The sequence below is a fragment of the Triturus cristatus genome, chromosome 3_2 (assembly GCF_964204655.1).
Source record: "Triturus cristatus chromosome 3_2, aTriCri1.1, whole genome shotgun sequence".
In the NCBI taxonomy this organism is placed as follows: Eukaryota; Metazoa; Chordata; class Amphibia; order Caudata; family Salamandridae; genus Triturus; species Triturus cristatus.
Window position 1 is genome coordinate 840,156,923 of NC_140584.1, and position 22,462 is coordinate 840,179,384.

Consider the following 22,462-nt stretch of genomic DNA (forward strand, 5'->3'; position numbering starts at 1 on the left):
CTCCACACTTTCCACAAATCTTCTTTTAATTCACCTCCAAGAATTAAGATCTACTCCTAATCTCTATAGAGTGCATAAATCATATCTTCTATAGACTGGCTTGCCACTGCTTCCCCCTCTACTACAGAATTTGTGGTATCCACATTCTCCCTTGGCATTGTCCTAGTTTTGAGGGAGGTCCTGTTACAATGGGTCATACTTGGTAACTGCATAGGAGTGTTACCCTTATCAAAAGCTCTGACCTCCAGAACTTAAAACACATTAGGGGTGGTATAGCTCAAGATACCACCAGAAGTCATGCTGTCTACCAAAAGGAGCTAATCCAACCCTCCCAACTTTGTCCTTGCCTCCTGCAGTCTCTCGTGGGCCCCTCTCTCATTGCCTCGTATGCCCTCACCCTAAACAAGTGTCGTGGGCAATATTTCGAAATATGTGCGCAATGAGGGGGCAATCTTTACCTCTTGTGCTGGATCGCTTACTCTTGAAAGTCTCCTCCTCTAAGGATTAGATTTGGCATTAGAACCAGGCTTTTTAACAATGATTGGAGCTTTGGATGAGCCAAGCAGGTTTTCTGGCTCCCCTGGGCTCGCCATCTCCTCCCATTTACATTGTGGCAATGGTTTAGTATGGCCTTTAAAGGTGCTTCTTGGCACGTACTTTGATTTTTTTCCCCTGCACTGTCAGGCTCTCCTTACATCTATAAGCGCCACACTTTTGTGATTCTCTCCCGAGTCCCCCTTGGATCTCTGCCCCCTTAACGCACTGTATGTTTTGTCCCTGCTTGCCAAGAACAGGTTGGTGCACTCTACAACTGCTGAAGCCTCTATCTCTTGAGGTGTTTCCTCAGTGGCTCTCCACTTATAGCCCTAGTTTCCAAGTTTGGAAGTGTTGCCTCTGTCTCGCCCGCCCGAAAGGAGATCCTTGTGGCAACTCTCTGCCCTCTGCGTAGCCAAAGTGCGGCCTTAGACCAATGCTTCACCTCTTCTCGAGACCTGCAGGGTCCGCCGTGACTGCCGCCAGTTTGAGCTGTATCGATTTAAGAAATTAAAATCGGAGTATGCTGCAAATACTCTTTCAACATAAGGTATATGCTGCAGAGGAGGTATTTTAAAATTTCTTTAAGTCGCCTTATCTCATTATGGGCTTCTCCTTAGCGTGAATGTGCTCCTGGCGCTTAAGCGCTCATGCGACCTGCCGCTAGCCAGCCGCCATGTTCTCTCCACCACAACCTTATTTTAGTTAGTATGGCCCTAATATAGATGACACAGAGCAGCTTCAGGTTATGTTCTCGAATCAACAACATTTTTCGGATACCATTATATTGGTGGTTGATTTTAACATAGTTTTAAATGACTCTTTAGACAGGTCCACAAGAAGTAGATCAAGTACGAACACAAAAACGTCTTAATTGATTAAAACCATGATGAAGCTGTTGGGGCCGTGTGATGTATGGGGAGAGAGAGGGTGGGAGAGAGACGAGGATTTACCTACAATAATAAAAAATATGGCCATTTGTCAAGAACAAACTGTTTTTTAATTGACCAGATTTTAAGGAAGCAGGTTTAAGACATTCTTCATGGCTCATATGTCAGACAATATGGCAATCTTTCGGGATTTGAATCCAGCCATTAGGGCGGCTCAGAAGTGGTGGACCTTAGATCATACGCTTCTCCTAGGTAAAGAGGCTGTACAGGTTACTCCAATCTGAAAAAGAGGAGTGCTTTCGTATTAACTTAGGTTTAACATCCTTAGCTGTGGTTTGGGACGCCTTTAAGGATTTTTTAAGGGGCAAAATCACCAGTTTACTCTCCTTCAAGAGGCAAGAATACAAAAAGGAGGTTAATGATTTGGAGGTGGAACTGTGGGAGGTCGAAAGAAAATTGACTCAGCAGACACTGGATCTCAGCGAGGCAGTAACATTGCAAAAGCCATTGCAAATTTGAAAAGAAAAGTTGGTGGGAATAATGGAAGGTAGAGTTAGAAAGAGATGGGAAGCTAGGAAGATAACAGACTTTGATTATAGAGAAAGGTGTGGAAGTTATTCGCTTGTAAAATAATGAAGCCACAGTTATGTTAATTCTGAAGCCAGGGAAATGCCAGAGGAGTTGTGAGTTGTATAGTCCAATTTTGCTCTTAAATTGCGATTACGAAATCTTTACAAAAAATGTTGTGTGAGAGGTTGAATGGTGTGATTGGGGGACTTTTGCACGATGACCAGAAAGGCTTCCTAAGGGAGGAGAGCACTCCATGAGCTGACATATGGTTTAATAGGGTCAACAGATTTGGTCAGGTATATAAGGCACACTTCCAGTGGTAATGTTGGATGCCAGAAAAACCTTTCTTTAACAGAGTGAATTGGATATATTTGCAAAGTATGCTCAAGCTTTTTAATCTGGGGGAAAATCTCCCTAAGACATTGTAATTGATTTATCAGAACCCTTGTCCTAGAGTTTTGGGTAACAGAATCTCACCTCCACCTTGAAAATAGCCAGATGAATGAGGCAGGGGTGTCCCCTGTATCCCCTATTAATCGATTTATATATCGAGCCTCTAGCATGCTAAATCAGAAAAGAAAAATCTATTTTGCCTTTTCAATGGAATGGATGGGACAATAGGAGTAGTTTCTTTTCTGTAACTCCAGTTCTGTAGTAGGGGTATCTCTGTTATAGTCATAATCTAGTGAATAGTCCCGCCCATGTGGGTGGACCCCGGAGCAATAAAAAATAATCTCTAAAGGTGACAAATCATGCAGACCTGCATACACCTTTAAGAGAGAATTTAATTTAAAGACAGATAATGCAGCCTATACCCACAGGCTACACTATCCAGTACTTCAACTAGAATTCCACCAACATCCACAAACAGCACTGCCTGTCCAGCTTTTCTCCACATAGGAAAAAACCCTGCCTCCACCAGCAAAAGCCTCTGGAATGATAGAGAGGAAGGAGTGGACAGACAAGCCCCATAGGCTGCCATTATGTGGCTTAAAACAGGATACTGTGCCTTTAAGAAAACTTTCCAGATTTCCAGAACTTTCCCCAGTATCCCAGAATGCCCAGCAGATCCCATTTACTTTCAGTTCTTTTTGAAGGCGTAGCACGCCAGACCTGTAGCATTCTACACATGAATAAGTATCTCTCCACCGGGGAGGAGGGCGGGCGCTTATGACTATAACAGAGATACCCCTACTACAGAACTGGAGTTACAGAAAAGAAACGACTCCTTCTGTAGTAGGGGATCTCTGTGTATAGTCATAATCTAGTGAATAGAATGGCAAGCCCATCCCCACACAACAAAAGCGGTGGAGAACACACAAGACACTACCACTACTGTGCGAACAAATTTCGCAGCGAAGCCTGCACAACCTGAGCATCTGCCCTGGCATCCGTGTCCAGACAGTAATGCGCAGCAAAGGTATGGACCGACTTCCAAGTGGCCGCCTTGCAGATTTCCGCAATCGGAACATTACGCAGCAAAGCCGTCGTGGCAGCTTTGCCCCTGGTGGAATGAGCCTTAGGTTTACCCCCTAAGGTCTTATTAGCCTTTTGATAACACAATTGTATGCAGGACACAATCCACCGAGAAATGGACTGCTTAGAGGTCGCAAGACCAGTCCTGACTGAGCCATAATTAACAAACAATTGGTCAGACCTACGAATATCCTTGGTCTTATCCAGATAAAATTTCAACACCCTCCGAACATCCAGGGAATGGAGAGACCTTTCCGCTGGCGAAGAGGGATTCTGAAAGAACGTAGGTAAAGTTATAGTCTGGTTGACATGAAAGTCAGAGATAACCTTAGGAAGAAATTTAGGGTGAGTACGCATCACAACCTTATCAGCATGAAATACAGTCTAAGGTTCTTGACAACATAATGCCTGAAGTTCACTCACCCTGTGGGCCGATGTAATGGCCACTAGGAACGCCGCCTTCCAGGATAGGTGCTGCAATGAAGCCTTGTGAATGGGTTCAAAAGGCTCCTTCATCAGTCTGGACAGCACCACATTCAAGTCCCAGGAAGGCGAGGGAAGTCTGACGGGAGGAAACACTTTCTTCAAGCCTTCCAAAAAATCCTTGACCACAGGGATCTGAAAAAAGGAAGTCTGTGAAGGGCATTTCCTGTAAGCAGTCAAAGCAGCCAGATGAACCTTAATCGAATGGAAATTAAGGCCAGACTGCGCCAGATGTAACAGGTACGGAAGGATGACATCTTCCTTACATGTCGTCGGATCAAAGTTCTTGGACTTACACCAGATACAGAACCTCTTCCACTTGTAAGCATAGGATGTCCTAGTGGAAGGTCGTTTAGACTCCTTCAGTATATCCATACAATCGTCTGGTAGATTCAGATGGCCATATTGCACTATTTCAGGAGCCATGCCGCCAAACTCAAAGACGAGAGGTTGGGGTGCACCATCCGCCCCCCGAACTTCGTGAGAAGGTCCGGCCTGCACGGCAACCGCATGTGAGGAAGGAGAGACCGGTGAAGTAGGTCCGTGAACCACCACTGCCTGGGCCACTCCGGGGCGATCAGGATCATCCGCGCCCTGGACTGGGACAGCTTGATGAGCAGTGCCGGAATCAGGGGAATGGGTGGAAAAGCGTACAGAAAGCTGTTCGACCAATCGATCCATAGCGCCTTCCCCAGCGTCCCCCGCTGGTAGTACCTGGATGCGAAGTCTCGGCATTTGCTGTTTTCGGCGGTGGCGAACAGATGTACGTCTGGAGTCCCCCACCTTGCGAAGACTTCTCCTAGTACTTCGTCGTTTATGACCCATTCGTGGTTTTCCTGAATCAGCCTGCTCAAGGCGTCCGCCTGAGCATTCTGCACCCCTGGCAGATGCGTGGCCGTAATCGTCAGTCCTCGGGCCAGCAGCCAGCGCCAGATCGCCTGCGCCTCCTGCGACAGAGTGCACGATCTCGACCCCCCCCGCTTGTTGAGGTAATACATCGTGGTTGTATTGTCCGTCTGTATCAGCAGCGAGTTGGTCTGGAAGGACGGAAGGAAGGCCTTCAGTGCCAGGAAGACAGATCTGAGTTCCAGGAAATTGATGTGGTACGTCGATTCCAAAGCAGACCACTGTCCTTGAATCTGCAAGTCCCCGGAATGCGCTCCCCAGCCCTGGAGAGACGCATCCGTCACGACACTCGTCGTGGGAATGTCCTTGTGGAAGGGAACCCCCTTGAGGAGGTTTTCCGCCGAACACCACCACTTCAGAGACTGAAGAGCATGCAGCGACAGTCGTATCTTGTCGTCCCAAGAGCCTGTCCTCTGATCCCACTGATCCTCCAAGCACTCCTGCAGTGGTCTCATGTGTAGCCGTGCGTGAGGCGTGAGGAAGATACAGGAGGCCACCGATCCAAGTAGAGAAGACACCTTCCTCACTGTCGTCGATGGAGCAGTCCTGAGGTCCTGAGCCTTCCGAAGGAGTGATAACCGTCTCTCCTCCGAAGGAGACACGCTTGCTGACCGCGTATCGATGGAGGCTCCCAGGTGCTGTATGCACTGGACCGGAGTCGGGACCGATTTGGACATGTTGACGTGTAACCCCAGCTTGTGCAAGAGAGCGCACGTCCATCGGAAGTGATCTTGCGCTTCCGAGAAGGATGAAGCCTTGATCAGCCAATCGTCCAGATACGGGTAGACAAACACCTTGTTCTTTCGCAGATGTGCCGCCACCACCGCCATGCACTTCGAGAAGGTCCTGGGCGCAGACTTTAGCCCGAATGGCAGTACTGTGTATTGATAGTGATTGGCGCCGACTTGGAATCGCAGGAACTTCCTGTGCTTTCGTGCTATGGGCACATGGAAGTACGCATCCTGTAGATCTATGGCACAGAGCCAGTCTCCCCGTTGCAGCTGAGGGTAAATCTGATGCAACGATAGCATGCGAAACTTCTCTCTGCGAATCCATTTGTTTGCCTGTCGCAAATCCAGAATGGGCCTGAACTCGTTCTTGTCCTTCTTGCGAACGAGGAAGAACCGAGAGTACAGACCTCTTCCCCTTTGAGACAGAGGTACCTCTTCTACCGCCTTCTTTCTCAACAAGATGTCTGCCTCCGCCTGGAGCTCTCTCAGCTGGAACCGAGAGCTGACCGGTGGAATCGCTGGAGGCGGGCTGATAAACCGAAGACTGTATCCATTGCAAACAATATTCACCACCCACTTGTCCTGAGTAATTTTTCTCCACTCTGCCGGAAAAAGTTGAATGCTTCCCCCCACTGGAGTGGGTAACGGTTGAGGGGGAAGTAGCCGCTCAGGGCCGAGACCCGGCCGGGCCCTTGGTAGTGGTAGTCGCCTGCTGGCCTCCTCTACCCCTCTGGCGCTTCTGGAAGGGCTTACGGAACTGCTGCTGTTGGTGCTGCTGCTGTCCCGAACCCTGCCCACGCCCTCTGCCCGAAGACCCGAACCGCCGCTGGAACGGGCGCTTCTTCTTCTCGGCCTTCTCCAACCCGACGGCCGTCAGGGTTTCCGCCTGCGCCTTCATGCGGGCCATCTCATCATCCGCATGTTTCCCGAACAGGGCTTCCCCCGAAAAGGGCAGGTTGGCCACTCTGTGCTGCGCCTCTGGTTTGAGGGACGTCAGGCGCAGCCACGAATGCCGCCTCTGGTGGACGCCATGACAGTAGGCGTGGGCGGCCAACAAGGATACATCCGCCGCCGCGCCGATCACCTGATTAGAAACCAGCATGCCTTCGCGCACTGTTTCCAAGAAGTCCTCCTTCCTGTCCCGGGGCAGCAGGTCCGCATACTGCTGCAGGGACTCCCACAGGGCCCGGTCGTAACGGCCCAACAAAGCCCCTGCACTCGCCGCCTTCATGGTGGTGGCGGCGGTCCCACACACCTTCCTGCCCGCAGAATCCAGCCAGCGGCTCGCTTTGTCAGGCGGAACCGTCGATGAAGGGGCGGTCGCATGTTGTTTCCTCGCCGCCGTCACGATGACCGAATCCGGCTTCGGGTCCACCCTCAAAAAGGTAGGGTCCGACTCCGGGGCCCTATACTTTTTCATGAGCCTGGAGGGGGCGGCCTTCGTCACCGCGGGAGTGAGGAACAGCTCCAACGCGGGTTCCACCAGTCCTGGTACAAGGGGCAGTAGAGGGCGAGACAGATGTTTCTTATGAAGTGTCTCGAATATCACGGACGTCGTGGGTGTTGGAACCGTCACCGTGATACCCAACTTCGCTGCCCCTCTCAACAGCACCTCTTGGAAAGAGACCAAATCGTCCACCGGAGACACCCTAGTCCCCGGCGAGTCCGACAGCGTCGGGGAAAAATCTCTGGTCGAGGATCGCGTGTGCGACCTGGACCTGTGCCCCCTACGGCGTCGTCCTGAGTCCGACGATGACGGTCCATGGCTCCGTGATCTTCTACTCCTGAGAGAGCGGGAGCGCGACCTCTTCGGCTTCGGTCTGCCCGCCGGTCTAGCCGGTCCCGGCGACCGCGGGCGTCGTGGCTTCGGAGTCCCCTGCGGCGGAGTCGGGTACCTCGGAAGGGAAACCGACCGCGGGGGAACCGCCGCCCAATGGAGTGCGTGGCAACGACCGAGGTGGGGGCGGCGGAGGCAGTGGACGCGGATGTGGAGGCGGTGGTGGTGGAGGTGGTGGAGGTGGCGGCGGTGGTGTTGGCGGAGGTGGTGGAGGCGGAGTCGGAGGTGGAGGAGGCGGTGGCGTAGGCATCCGAGGAGGCGTATACACCACAGAGTACACCGATCCCGATGACTCTCTCTTCCTCGACGTCGATCTTCTCCTCGACGGCGACCTTCGCCTCGACGGCGACCTCCGTCTCGACGGCGATCTGTGCCTCGACGGCGATCTGTGCCTCGACGGCGATCCGTGCCTCGACGGCGATCCGTGCCTCGACGGCGATCTTCTTGACCTCGAGCGTCTCGACGTCGATCTTCTCTTCGACGGCGACGTCGACCGTCTCCTCTTCACCGACGGCGAACGGCGATCTCCCCCCGACGGCGAGCGCAGACGCCGGGTCCGATCTCGACGCCGACCGCTGGAAGGCGCCGTAGACGGCGTCATCGCCGAAGACGCCGATGTAGTCGACGGCGGCCTATTCAGGTCCCTCGACGTCGACCGCCGACGCCACTTCTCCCCAGAGCCCTGGGAGACGGCGAACAGATGGTGGTCATCCTCCTCGACGCCGCCGTCGACGGGGAGTGGGAACGCTTACTGGTCTTCCTGCCCCTGGGGAGCCCCCCAGAGGCCTCAGTATGGGCCAAATCAGCCCCTCCAGACCCACCTGGTGCCTTCAGCCTTCTCTCCTCCAGGATTTGAAGCCCGATTTTCATTCTGTCCGTCAGGGTCCTGGCAGAGAACGAGTGGCAGATATCACAGCCTTCAGGCACGTGGGACTGGGGAAGGCAACCTATACACACCTCGTGTGGATCAGTTTTAGCCTTCTTTCTACCACATTCCGGGCACTTGTCGAACAAGCCAGGCATGTTGACAGTACCAGCCACTAAGCACTTGAAAAAGTGACAAAAATTGACAAAAAACTACAATAAACCCTTGAAAAGGGGAGAGCTCAATGCTCCAGGGTCCTGCTAGCAGGAGCCGGAAAAAAGAACTGAAAGTAAATGGGACCTGCTGGGCATTCTGGGATACTGGGGAAAGTTCTGGAAATCTGGAAAGTTTTCTTAAAGGCACAGTATCCTGTTTTAAGCCACATAATGGCAGCCTATGGGGCTTGTCTGTCCACTCCTTCCTCTCTATCATTCCAGAGGCTTTTGCTGGTAGAGGCAGGGTTTTTTCCTATGTGGAGAAAAGCTGGACAGACAGTGCTGTTTGTGGATGTTGGTGGAATTCTAGTTGAAGTACTGGACAGTGTAGCCTGTGGGTATAGGCTGCATTATCTGTCTTTAAATTAAATTCTCTCTTAAAGGTGTATGCAGGTCTGCATGATTTGTCACCTTTAGAGATTATTTTTTATTGCTCCGGGGTCCACGCACATGGGCGGGACTATTCACTAGATTATGACTATACACAGAGATCCCCTACTATAGAAAGGTGGCTCTATAAGCAGATGATTTCATGGTTTATACTTCAGACATGCCAACAATCTTGCCAATTATTCAGAGACTGGCCTCAAGCTTTGAGCATACTGCAGGGTACTCTGTCAACAACACAACAACAGAAATCATGTTTTGGCACAGCCTTACTAAAGAAGAAATTAAATATCTAGGCAAAAGGGTTATACAGGATATCTGGAAACTCCTGGAGGTAAATGTCCTCAAAACTATGACAGAGGAATGTATGTTGATGACGAGCTGGGCCCATCTACCCCTCACCATACTTGGTAGAACAAATTTGGTTAAGATGGTTATTCTACCTAAATTCATGTTTATCTTTAATTCTTTCCCCCAGATGTTTAAGAAGGAGTAGTTCGATAAGTTACAATGTAAGATAAACAGTTTTATTTTGGCTTTAAAGGGGGTACGCATAGCCTGGAAAAAGTTGTGGAGGAAAAAATAAAAAGGGGGTTTGACACTTCTTGATTTGCAGTTTTATGCCTAGCCTTTTCTATTGAAGAATGGGAAAATGCTGTTAAATAGCCGGGACAGCTCAGAGATCAGTAGTATGTGTCAGGCCATGTTAAAAGATGTTCAAGGTGGAGAGGTTTACTTTCTATACAAATTTAGAGACCCAAATACAACAAGAAAGTGAGGCTTAAGGTGCTGTCTTGGCTGAGTTATGGTATAATATCAGGAGGGTCACAAGCCTTCAATATTCCAGTAAATTCGCACCCACTTGGGACACCCCAGGGTCCTCTGAATGCATTAAGGTCAAACTGACGTTCCCCATTAAAGAGGGAGGTCTGCAATGCTGGAGTCAGCTATTTCAGGATGGTACGTTAATAGTATGGCATGAGCTCTGCAAACTTAGACATGGCAAAATCTCTAAGTTTGAATACTTTCCTTTTAAAAGCTGGTCTTGGATGCCAGATATGGAGATAGAGGGCTCAAATGAGCTGTAAGAACTGTAAATCCAAGGGAAGATACAAAATAAGGAAGTGTTGAGATGGTAATGGCTGCTGATCGACCTAGCCAACGGAGATTTCAAAGGAGGAAGAGGAGCAGTGATGAGGGTACTTGCCTGTGATGAAGATAAGCGATGTATAGCAAGTATCTATGAATCTTTCATACAGCTCTGTCAAACCTGCTTGTGTAAGGAGGAACCATCTCTTTTCCCTTCACAGAGGGTATTGGACACTCTATAGACTGTTGTATGAGGCATTGGGGGGCCCACAGAGAGAATTTCTGAATTTATAGAATTGTTTTTGCAACCATATGTAGAGAAACTTCCCTCACACATTAGGGATACTAAACATGTTTTGAACTTGTTACATGATATACAGTGGGAATTTGAAATGTGGAAGGGTACACTAGATGTGACTTCTCTTTATACTAGCATTTCACATGAGAAAAGAATATCAGCATTGAATCGTATCTTGCGCACCAGATCCGTAACATATTTAGAGCATCTCAGATGTTGCTATCTACGACGAAGATAATTCTTGAAAACAAAGTGTTCATGTTTAAACAATCATGGTATAAGCAGCTACAGGGGACTGCAATGGGCTCCAGATTTGGCCCCTCTTACGCAAACCTCTTTATGGATGTGTTTGAGGAGGGTCATATCTGGGATCAAAGAGGGACACAATGGATCGAACATATACTGTACTGGGGACGATATATGGATGACTGTCTGTTGTTTTGGATGGGTGATGAGATACAGTTGAATTAGTTCCTTGTTCACCTTAACAATAATGATGTGAATATTAAGTGTACTTCCAAGTATAGTAAGAAGAGAATTGAGTTTTTAGACTTGGAGCTGTATGTAAAAGAAGGGAAATTACACAGTAAAAGTTTCCGCAAACCTACCTAATGTAATGCAACTTAACACGCTTCTAGCTCACACCCCAGGAGTCAGATCAATGCTATCCCCATTGGGGAAATGATGAGAGCAAGAAGGAATTATAGTGAGGAGCATGAATTTCAAATATTTATATAGGATATGGAGAGACGATTTATAGAAATAGGATATAGTATACAAGTGACACGTACAGCAAGTAGAAGAATGGCTGGTATACACAGACAATATACTTTAGATACGCATACTAGGGAAAGAATTGATTCTGAGCGAATACACAATATTACTGATCATAATGGGCTGCCACACAAATACCGCAAAAGCCTAAATAAACATTGGCACTTGTTGAAGGGAGATAAGATGTTAGAAGAATACATATCTAAGAAACCATATGTTACATACTGCAGGGGTAGTACATTGTGGACTCTATTATGTCCAAGTTACCCGAGGTTACAACAACAAGCTGATTGGCTCACCAAACAAACACAGAAAATTTACAAATGTGGATTTTGTTCAATGTGTAGATGGACCAAGGACAAAGTGAGAAATTAAACAGATATAAGAAAGAAGGAATATACTATACATATGAACATTACATGTCAAACTGAGATTGTAGTGTATGTTATACTGTGTTAATGTGGACTTTTGTATGTGGGGAGCACCATTCACGCTCTCAAAGACAGTGTGTGGGAACACATGAGGGCAGTGAAAATGGGAGATGTAAATTATCTAGTGGTGGTTCACATAAAAGATTGTCAGTCACAAGGAACACCTAAACGTTGGGTTTTATGGTATAGATCATGTACCAAGAAATCCTATGGGTGGGAATAGGGAATTATCCTTAAGACGAAGTGAGGCCATGTGGATTATGATTTTACACACAGTTGAGTATGGCCTAAATATGGATCATGAACTACATTATTTTCTAGGAGGTAGGTAAACTAGATAACTGAATGATGGCTACATTATTTACCTGTGGATAGATAATATTTCCTTCTCAATAGCTCGACTTTAAGTGTTGACAAAAGTACTGGGTAATATATGAAGGTTTTATTATATGAAGATTATATGATGATTTAATTTTTACTGCGTATATGTGGAATTATACGCTTATGTTGCTCAATACAGTTTAAGAATGGATATGTAGATACATCCCATCATCTTAATAATCATGTCTACTTTATATTTGGCACAAGGGGAAATTAAATTGGAATTGATCATGATTGAAAAATACATTTGGTATTATCAAACCAGATTGCGAACACTTTCCACTACAGACCATGAACAGTAAATTGATTAATGATCATAATAATATAATGTGGCCTATACTCCTGGTTGAAGACACCACTCGTAGATCAATATCAAATTCAGACACATCTACAACTGTGACAGACGGTTCACTAAAAAATCAATTTCAAAAGTATACATGACTGGAATTAGAGAATTATGGGCGTGATATGCAAGTCTGGCACGTTTAATTACTTGCCAGAAGAAAATTAGACAAGTTTGGTTAGATACTATATTTGTGGTAAACGACACAGCTCTGACTATTTGACATCAGTTTCAATAGTGGAGAACATTGGATATTTACGCTACATATCAGTTTTGGAAAACAAATTGTTATTATCATTTACCGTTTATTTTTAACTTTGACGCTGTGAGCTTGACTTAAATTTTAAGTTGCCTAATTTTAAGGTATAATTTATTTTAATTTGGAGTAGAAAACATATGGGAGGATTTTCCTGGTTGTATTATTTGTTTCCACTCGCATTAAAAGATGGCAGGGCCTTTAGGAGAGGTTTTTTCCCCCATGCGTCCTAGCAATCAAATAAATACGCCTCTTGCCGTTACATGGCGTCTAAACGAACATGAACATACACACCCAGCAGGAAGATATGGATTCGCCGGCCCGTATACGGGTGTGTTTTGTGCTCTTACGATGTGCTGTGAATCTTTCAGAAATTCCGGTTTTAATTAATCGGGACACACAATATTTTGATTTGGAAATGCACAGTGATGTAAATGTCATACGCATTATCTAAGGATTTGGGGGATATAAACAAAAGAGAGCAGGTATATTACGAGTTGTTATAAACAAGAGTATATGTCTGATTAACTTAAATTCTCTAGTTCCATGGCTGGCATCGGGAAATAGAGCGCTAGTGGCGAGTTTAATTTTATTTTACGACCATGTACTTTTGCCCTAAGCGGACGTTTCCGTTACTACATTTTTGTTTTATGTTTGGCATAGGAGGCAAGAAAACTTTGATACACATAAGGATTACAACATACCATGCACGCCATTAAGTGTTGAACCATACACTGAGAAGGTATGCAGTTGCTTTTGAAATCCAATTTTAAAATACTTTTAGATAATGAGTGTTACTGACTCTAATCATTTTAATTTACGTTTGACAGGGAAGAATATATCCTAACAGGTACCTTTTAAATTAGGGCGACAACAACTTGCTTCTAAATTTAACACACAAACTGTGGCAAGATAATGAGCACATGACTGGTTTACATGCTCAAATTATAACACACGAAAACATCCTTGATCATTTGAACACAATGTGTGGTGGTAGTGGCAACTTAAGACCTAGGGATATGATATTGGTTTGTTACATAGTGTCTTAATTCAAAAGCTAGGACTAAAATGTCACACGTGACAAGGATAATAGGGCTGCAAATGTATAATCTGAAGCATGGTTTTTATCAGGGGTGTTTCACTTTGCAGTGGTGTACTATGGTTTACTACCTACAAACACTTAGGAAATTATCTGTCAATGTTTATTAATAACCTGACAAATTTATACGACAAATTCACTTAATATTACAGCCCTGAGGATGTCGTAGGGCAACTCGCCCACAGACGAAACACATGTTGGCTGGTGTAAGAAGCATTATTCGATTACAGAAAATATCTGAACATATCGACTACTGGATGACTTTTTTTTGGACTTGTATTAGTGTGTGCTCAGAGCTCTGTTTTACCCTAAAGACTGTTGAAGATGAGAAGAGGCAGTGTAGTGAGTAGCACAAAGTCTGGGCATGAGAAGACAAATGACATTCATATGTTTGTGGAATGTCTAGCGATCCAGAGCTTCTGGGAAGAAGTATGTAAGTCTATGAGTGAGATTCATATTATGAATATCCAGGTAAGCTTCTCCCTTGTTACCTCTGGGACCCTGGAAGACATGGGTAGTTTGGACACAAATAGATCAACATCGTTGTTCTATATGATCCTCTTGGACCAAAGGAAAATATGCAGGAAGTGGCTAAGCAATTCCCCACTGATGTATGTGGACTGGTTGGGGTCGATAATTTACAATGTAAATAAGGATGCAAAAGATCTGGGGGGTATAGAATTAGGTATTGGCTAGCTCTGGTGAAATGGTTACAGCATGAGAGTAGCAGAAGTAGAATGGTAGAATGATCTTCAAGAGTAATGGAAATTAAAGCTTGTCCCATGATTACCCCTAACAGCTGCTCTTTGTACATCTATACCAGGTGTAAGCCATGGTATAATGAAAAATCAGCGAACCATTGCTCGGGCGTGGCAGGTTTTTACTCTTTCTTCTCTAAGATAAGGGCACAAACATGAAAAAATCTTAGCGAATGAGAACAAAAAAACCTCATAAATAAATTGCAAGTGGCTTGTTGGGGGAGGAGGGGATACGTTTGGTATGCACATTTTTTTCTTTTTTTAAAAATCAATCGGTTTTTTTTAATGAAGGATTTTCAGAAGTGGCTGCACATGCACCTCAATACATATTTTATTTGCTGTTACTTATTATGGATCTTAAAACGTTGCCCACTAAGAAGTTGAAGATCTCAAAACGGAATGTGGCTCTGATGAAGCATGTCCAGCGCTGTCTCAGGAGTTCCACCTTGCATTTTTTTGTTTTCTTTCTGCAAAGCACTCTATTTTCAAATGGGGCTCACTGATGACAGAAATGTCACAGATGCAAGCTGGACTTACTGAACACACAAATGTTAGGCCCGTGCCAGTTGAATGGCCAAAGGGCAACCAAAGTACTCCCCTGTTCAATCCCAAAGACATGCTCTCCATCTACTGTGTGTGCAGAGGACTGCCTGGGCAGTGTTCGTCTAGCATAGTTGGTGTACAGTCTTTTTATTGTTTCCTTCATGATAAGATCGAACTAAATTTAATCAGGAATCGATCTGCAAGGAAAATGCAGCAAACCTTCGTTAAAGACTAAATGCTAGATGTACTATACCCACTAACAAACCATGGATGGGCAATCAGCACCTATGCACTGATGGGTCTTATGCCAAAGGATCCATTCACAGGGAGGTGGCAAAACGAGCAGACTAATTATTAATTGGGCAGTTAGCAATTTGTGACTCTCTATATTTGGCTGAAAATTCAGTGGCAGGGGCCTATAAGGGACAGAAGACCCCCATCATTGTATTTGCATTCCAGAAACAGAAAGCATTTTTTTAAAGCACACTTCTATTAAAGAGACAGGTGCTGCTTTAAAAAAATATATGTTTCATGTTTGGGCTGCTGACAAGATTCCTGTGACTCCTTCCACATTGCACATCAGTGAGAGGTCAGAATGTGATCAATCAGGGTACAAACTATTGATACATTTCATTTTGAATTCCAAATAGGAGTGGGCCCATCTTTCATGCCCCTTCTCTCACCTGTGATAAATAATGGACCCCAAAAGCTCTTTTTAGAGTTGGAAAGAATTCTGGAACTCATAAAAGGGTTTTGATATCTTTAATAAAGTTTGTTTTGCTGACTCAAGCTTGGTGTTTTTTGCCAATCTCAGGTTCTGTGCCTGCAAAATACCTTTGTACATAAGATACACAGTTTTACCAAAGCTTTCCATCAGTACTAAACAGTCTTCAAAACTGACAAGAACCCCAAATCAAAGGACCACTTCAATTTGGTGTGCACCCTCGAAAGATTTTGCAGATACGCCTAGACAGTGAAAGTCCACCTCTCAAGCAACAGAAATCCCCACAGACAATTAAGAGACGTATCTGGCACTATAAGCTACTCACAAATTCCTCCACTCAACCATACGCAAACTATCTACTAATGAAAAACCTGAACTTTAGGAACCAATAAAACCTCGAAACAGAAAACCTTCTATGCAACATAAAGCCCGCCTCCTCATCTCACACATAGTGCTAGCATTCTCCCAAACTCTCAAAATAGTGAGAGTTCAATGAAGCATCAAATGAAACCAAGCACTGGCAAAGCCAGAAGGTCTGGCATTGACTGCCAGCCTTTTGGCTTTGTCAATGCTGATTTTGTTTCATTATGGTTTTTGTTGGCTGAAAGCAAAATATTTTTGCGTTTTAGAAGGCACACTATGCCAAAGTAGTCCCTGTCACAGAAGGCAACTACTTTTGAGTGTGGATGAGCTCTTTGTGAAAGAGCTGAATGCCACCACTCCCATTGAAGGTAGCCAAACGTGGAAATGGGCTGACACACTGTCCCATGCAGCATGCTGGAGGGTGCACAAGAATAATGTGACAAATTCAACAGGCCAGTGGGTGAAAAAGCACTTGCTGAAAACTCCACTGGGTAAATACATTCTAAATATCACTTTAGTAAAATATCAAGGTATTCGCTAATGCCAGACCTAAAATAACAAACTGCATAGGTTCATTGCCAGACACTGTACCTTTCAACTGGGAGTTGTGCACAGCAAACATGTTAATGGCCATGAGCTGAAGCATGCGGACACATCCAATGGGGGATGGGCTGTGCTGGATCAAAGCATGGAATTCTCTCAGAACTTTTTCAGCCACTGCCGGAAACGTCTCCATCCTAAAGCCAGAGAGGGAATCACAACTTCGGTTACTGCTAAAAGCTGCTCAAGTTGTGAAAGGAGATCACAGTACAAGCTTAAATGCAGGATATGTGACAATATGCTAATGACAATGAATAAAATATGCATGCAAGAGTACTAGAGGTGGGATTAAACCAATTTTTCATTCTATGAAGAAAGAATCGGTGGCTTTAGATTAAATTCAGCCATTACCTTGTGGATAAATGAAAGAGTGTCCTGAGCCCACGTAGACCAGATGAAAAATATTTAATGGTTCAGAAATGGATATGGGAGGGGTAGCAATACTATGTTAGGATCCTATCTCATAGGAGGGCCTCTAAAGGAGCAATCAAATGCAGTGGGCAATCAGACAACTTCTAATGGCCACGCTGCCTATGTTTGCAGGCCCCGTGTTATCACCAAAAATGTGTGTCAAGCATCTATTTGCATATATAATTCCAAAGGGTGTTTAGTGCAGGACAGAATATCATTCACAGCATTTTTTAGGGTTGACATACTTGGATAAAGGTTAACAGCAAAACAGCAAACATCTGCTCTTGTACTGGTGTGCACTTCAGATTGTTTTTTGGAATCCACAACAGTCTCCAAATTTTCTTCAAGATATTGAAAACAAAAGGCATGAGCACACCACTGTGCAGAGATGCCCAAGTCATACCACGTTTCCCCCTTTATTAATCAATCGCTTGGACATGCACGCACATCTGACAAAACAACTAAAGCTTCATATACCACACCCCCTCCGGCTACACTTGTTCAGAGATCCATCTGCCAGTTCTTTCATTTATAGCCAATGGCACATGCTTCTATTCAGACACAATCACACACAATGTTGCCAATTCACTTGAATTCTGGCTTGTGGCACAGCTAATAATTCAAGCACTGGAACACAAAACAACTCTGCAAAGGCAGTTCAATCCTCACCTGATTTCCAGTGCTGGGGCCAAACACAGGTCAGTCAATGTACCCTAAACTTGGCTTACAACACCTTACAAGTGCTGTACCAGAGACCACTCACAACTTTTCAAACCAGACCATCAGCAACCAGTTGTTCTAGAACAGCAATTCCAATAGCAAGCCAGTGAACCTCAAACCAGAACTGTTTATACTGTTTTCATTCCAAACTAATTATATGCAGGTGGTAAGTTATATTAGATATGAAAAGTTTGTGCATGGATAAAAGTCTGTGTGTGACGCCCTGTGCACAGGCCCTGCCAGTGAGCTCCTGAAGTACTCACCGAGTAGTTTCTAAAATAAGCTCTTAAACATTCTGATTCGTGCCTAACCCATGAAAGGACAGTACATATAAAACCTGCCAATGTGTTGCAGGCATGGGAAGAGATTTATGGGGGACATATAGGGTGACTAGAAGACTGTGCCATCGGAAAATCAGATATTTAATCCTCATCTTTCCTTTTACATATCAGTGCAAACAATTGTAATAGTTCATTTGGTTAAATTAAATTGAACTAGTCAAGACTACAACTCACTCAAATCAAAGATTTAAAAATGAAAGTCCATGACTGGACATATGGTGCCCCACTGACAGTCATCTGGTCAGCCTAGGCACTGAACCTCCAGCTTTCAGTTTAAAAAACACCCAATTTGATTTGAGGAAGGGGCCTGGAGAGATTACATTTACAGTCACCAGCACAAAACCGAAGCATTTCAGATGTCACCGGAAACCTGCACACTAATGCCACAGTACTAACAAAAAACTAATTACGCAGCCAGAAGGTGACTGAATGCAGATACTGTGATCAGTAAGCATTGCAGTCGGGCATCGAGTCAAAACAATCTCCTTTAACAAGGAAACACATGTCCATCAATTCCTAACCATATCATCTAAGGCCACACTGGCCAGCTGAGGCACACGCTTCAGTAAGAGATCCCAGAACTTCTACCAGCTGGGAGTGTCAGAGATGGCCTTCCTGAGTCAGGCTCTCTAGCCCTCCCTACACGAACATCAATGACACGGCCTTTATCCGTTACTAAATGAACTAAGATCTTGTGGTAGCAGCCGGATAAAGGACGGATTAGTGTACAACATCTGGTAACCCACAAGAGCTCTCAGCGAAGCTTCCCCTTCCGAAAGAGGCAATAAGACTGTCAACTCCAGCAAAGACTTTGATACACTCGCTATGCGTTATGGTATCATAACATAAAAGGCAAATGGATCCACCCGTGAACAAGGACAAATGCACCCATAACCATGAGTAGGCACAGTGTGAGACCTTTAACAGAAACCTGACCCGCTTCCTTAATGGAACAGTAGCTCTACAGAGAGCACTTTTTCGAAAGAAACCGAGTGCTCACATTTTTTATGATAAGTTCTCAATTTCATAAAGGAGCTTATGAAAGGAGCTCTACTTGGCACAAAGGTAACCCAAGGATAATCAGGTCTAGTTAGCAGACTGCAAATAAGCAGTCTCAGTGAGGCAGCCTCAGTTCCATCGCTAATATTGAGCATACTTTACTTCACTATGGACATAAACTGTAGCTTATCAAATTTAAAACCACAAAAATGGGAACACAGCTGTGATACAACGTTTTGTTATGTATGCAAACATTGCCTGGGTTCCATCTCTGTACCCTCGTGTACAGGCCATTTTTACTAACTTGGGCTTAGCAGGGGAAAACAGTTGGAAGGATGGAGTAGTTTCTTTTCTGTAACTCCAGTTCTGTAGTAGGGGTATCTCTGTTATAGTCATAATCTAGTGAATAGTCCCGCCCATGTGCGCGGACCCCGGAGCAATAAAAAATAATCTCTAAAAGGTGACAAACCATGCAGACCTGCATACACCTTTAAGAGAGAATTTAATTTAAAGACAGATAATGCAGCCTATACCCACAGGCTACACTGTCCAGTACTTCAACTAGAATTCCACCAAAATCCACAAACAGCACTGCCTGTCCAGTTTTTCTCCACATAGGAAAAAACCCTGCCTCTACCAGCAAAAGCCTCTGGAATGATAGAGAGGAAGGAGTGGACAGACAAGCCCCATAGGCTGCCATTATGTGGCTTGGAACAGGATACTGTGCCTTTAAGAAAACTTTCCAGTTTTCCAGAACTTTCCCCAGTATCCCAGAATGCCCAGCAGGTCCCATTTACTTTCAGTTCTTTTTGAAGGCGTAGCACGCCAGACCTGTAGCATTCTCCATATGAATAAGTATCTCTCCACCGGGGAGGAGGGCGGGCGCTTATGACTATAACAGAGATACCCCTACTACAGAACTGGAGTTACAGAAAAGAAACTACTCCTTCTGTAGTAGGGGATCTCTGTGTATAGTCATAATCTAGTGAATAGAATGGCAAGCCCATCCCCACACAACAAAAGCGGTGGAGAACACATAAGACACAACCACTACTGTGCGAACAAATTTCGCAGCGAAGCCTGCCCAACCTGAGCATCTGCCCTGGCATCCGAGTCCAGACAGTAATGCGCAGCAAAGGTACGGACCGACTTCAAAGTGGCCGCCTTACAGATTTCCGCAATCGGAACATTACGCAGCAAAGCCGTCGTGGCAGCTTTGCCCCTGGTGGAATGAGCCTTAGGTTTACCCCCTAAGGTCTTATTAGCCTTTTGATAACACAACTGTATGCAGGACACAATCCACCGAGAGATGGACTGCTTAGAGGTCGCAAGACCAGTCCTGACTGAGCCATAATTAACAAACAATTGGTCAGACCTACGAATATCCTTGGTCTTATCCAGATAAAATTTCAACACCCTTCGGACATCCAGGGAATGGAGAGCCCTTTCCGCTGGTGAAGAGGGATTCTGAAAGAACGTAGGTAAAGTTATGGTCTGATTGACATGAAAGTCAGAGATAACCTTAGGAAGGAACTTAGGGTGAGTACGCATCACAACCTTAGCAGCATGAAACACAGTATAAGGTTCTTGACAACATAATGCCTGAAGTTCACTCACCCTGCGGGCCGATGTAATGGCCACTAGGAACGCCGCCTTCCAGGATAGGTGCTGCAATGAAGCCTTGTGAATAGGTTCAAAAGGCTCTCTCATCAGTCTGGACAGCACCACATTCAAGTCCCAAGAAGGCGAGGGAAGTCTGACAGGAGGGAACACCTTCTTCAAGCCTTCCAAAAAATCCTTGACCACAGGAATCTGAAAGAAGGACGTCTGTGAAGGGCACTTCCTGTAAGCAGTCAAAGCAGCCAGATGAACCTTAATGGAATGGAAATTAAGGCCAGACTGCGCCAGATGCAAAAGGTATGGAAGGATGACATCTTCCTTACATGTTGTCGGATCAAAGTTCTTGGACTTAAACCAGATACAGAACCTCTTCCACTTGTAAGCATAGGATGTCCTAGTGGAAGGTCGCTTAGACTCCTTCAGAATGTCCATACACTCGTCTGGTAGATTCAGATGACCGTATTGCACTATTTCAGGAGCCATGCCGCCAAACTCAAAGACGAGAGGTTGGGGTGCACCATCCGCCCCCCGAACTTCGTGAGAAGGTCCGGCCTGCACGGCAACCGCATGTGAGGAAGGAGAGACCGGTGAAGAAGGTCCGTGAACCACCACTGCCTGGGCCACTCCGGGGCGATCAGGATCATCCGCGCCCTGGACTGGGACAGCTTGATGAGCACCGCCGGAATCAGGGGGATGGGTGGAAAAGCGTACAGAAAGCTGTTCGACCAATCGATCCATAGCGCATTCCCCAGCGTCCCCCGCTGGTAGTACCTGGATGCGAAGTCTCGGCATTTGCTGTTTTCGGCGGTAGCGAACAGATCTACGTCTGGAGTCCCCCACCTTGAGAAGACTTCTCCTAGTACTTCGTCGTTTATGACCCATTCGTGGTTTTCCTGAATCAGCCTGCTCAAGGCGTCCGCCTGAGCATTCTGCACCCCTGGCAGATGCGTGGCCGTGATCGTCAATCCTCGGGCCAGCAGCCAGCGCCAGATCGCCTGCGCCTCCTGCGACAGAGTGCGCGATCTCGACCCCCCCTGCTTGTTGAGGTAATACATCGTGGTTGTATTGTCCGTCTGTATCAGCAGCGAGTTGGTCTGGAAGGACGGAAGGAAAGCCTTCAGTGCCAGGAAGACCGCTCTGAGTTCCAGGAAATTGATGTGGTACGTCGATTCCAAAGGAGACCACTTCCCCTGAATCTGCAGGTCCCCGGAATGCGCACCCCAGCCCTGGAGAGAAGCATCCGTCACCACATTCGTCGTGGGAATGTCCTTGTGGAAGGGAACCCCCTTGAGGAGGTTTTCCGCCGAACACCACCACTTCAGAGACTGACGAGCATGTAGAGACAGTCGGATCTTGTCGTCCCAAGAGCCTGTCTTCTGATCCCACTGATCCTCCAAGCACTCCTGCAGTGGTCGCATCTGTAGACGTGCGTGCGGAGTGAGGAAGATACAGGAGGCCATCGATCCCAGTAGAGACGACACCTTCCTCACAGTCGTCGATGGAGCAGTCCTGAGGTCCTGAGCCTTCCGAAGGAGTGATAACCGTCTCTCCTCCGAAGGAGACACGCTTGCTGACCGCGTATCTATGGAGGCCCCCAGGTACTGTATGCACTGTACCGGAGATGGGACCGATTTGGACATGTTGACGTGTAACCCAAGCTTGTTCAAGAGCTCGCACGTCCAACGGAAGTGTTCTTGCGCTTCCTCGAAGGATGACGCCTTGATCAGCCAATCGTCCAGATACGGGTAGACAAACACCTTGTTCCTCCGCAGGTGTGCCGCCACCACCGCCATGCACTTCGAAAAAGTCCTGGGAGCA

The 22,462-nt window shown here is 46.0% G+C and overlaps 1 protein-coding gene across 4 annotated transcripts in view; it reads right to left on the reverse strand.

The window, feature by feature from the left end:
- Positions 1–22,462, reverse strand: part of SMG6 (SMG6 nonsense mediated mRNA decay factor) — a 1,079,424-nt gene that overhangs the window by 791,279 nt on the left and 265,683 nt on the right. For all 4 annotated transcript variants that reach the window (XM_085649087.1, XM_085649085.1, XM_085649086.1 and 1 more), the window contains exon 10: positions 16,545–16,690. In XM_085649087.1, the coding sequence (XP_085505213.1) occupies positions 16,545–16,690 (146 nt within the window). The remainder of the gene's footprint in view (positions 1–16,544; positions 16,691–22,462) is intronic.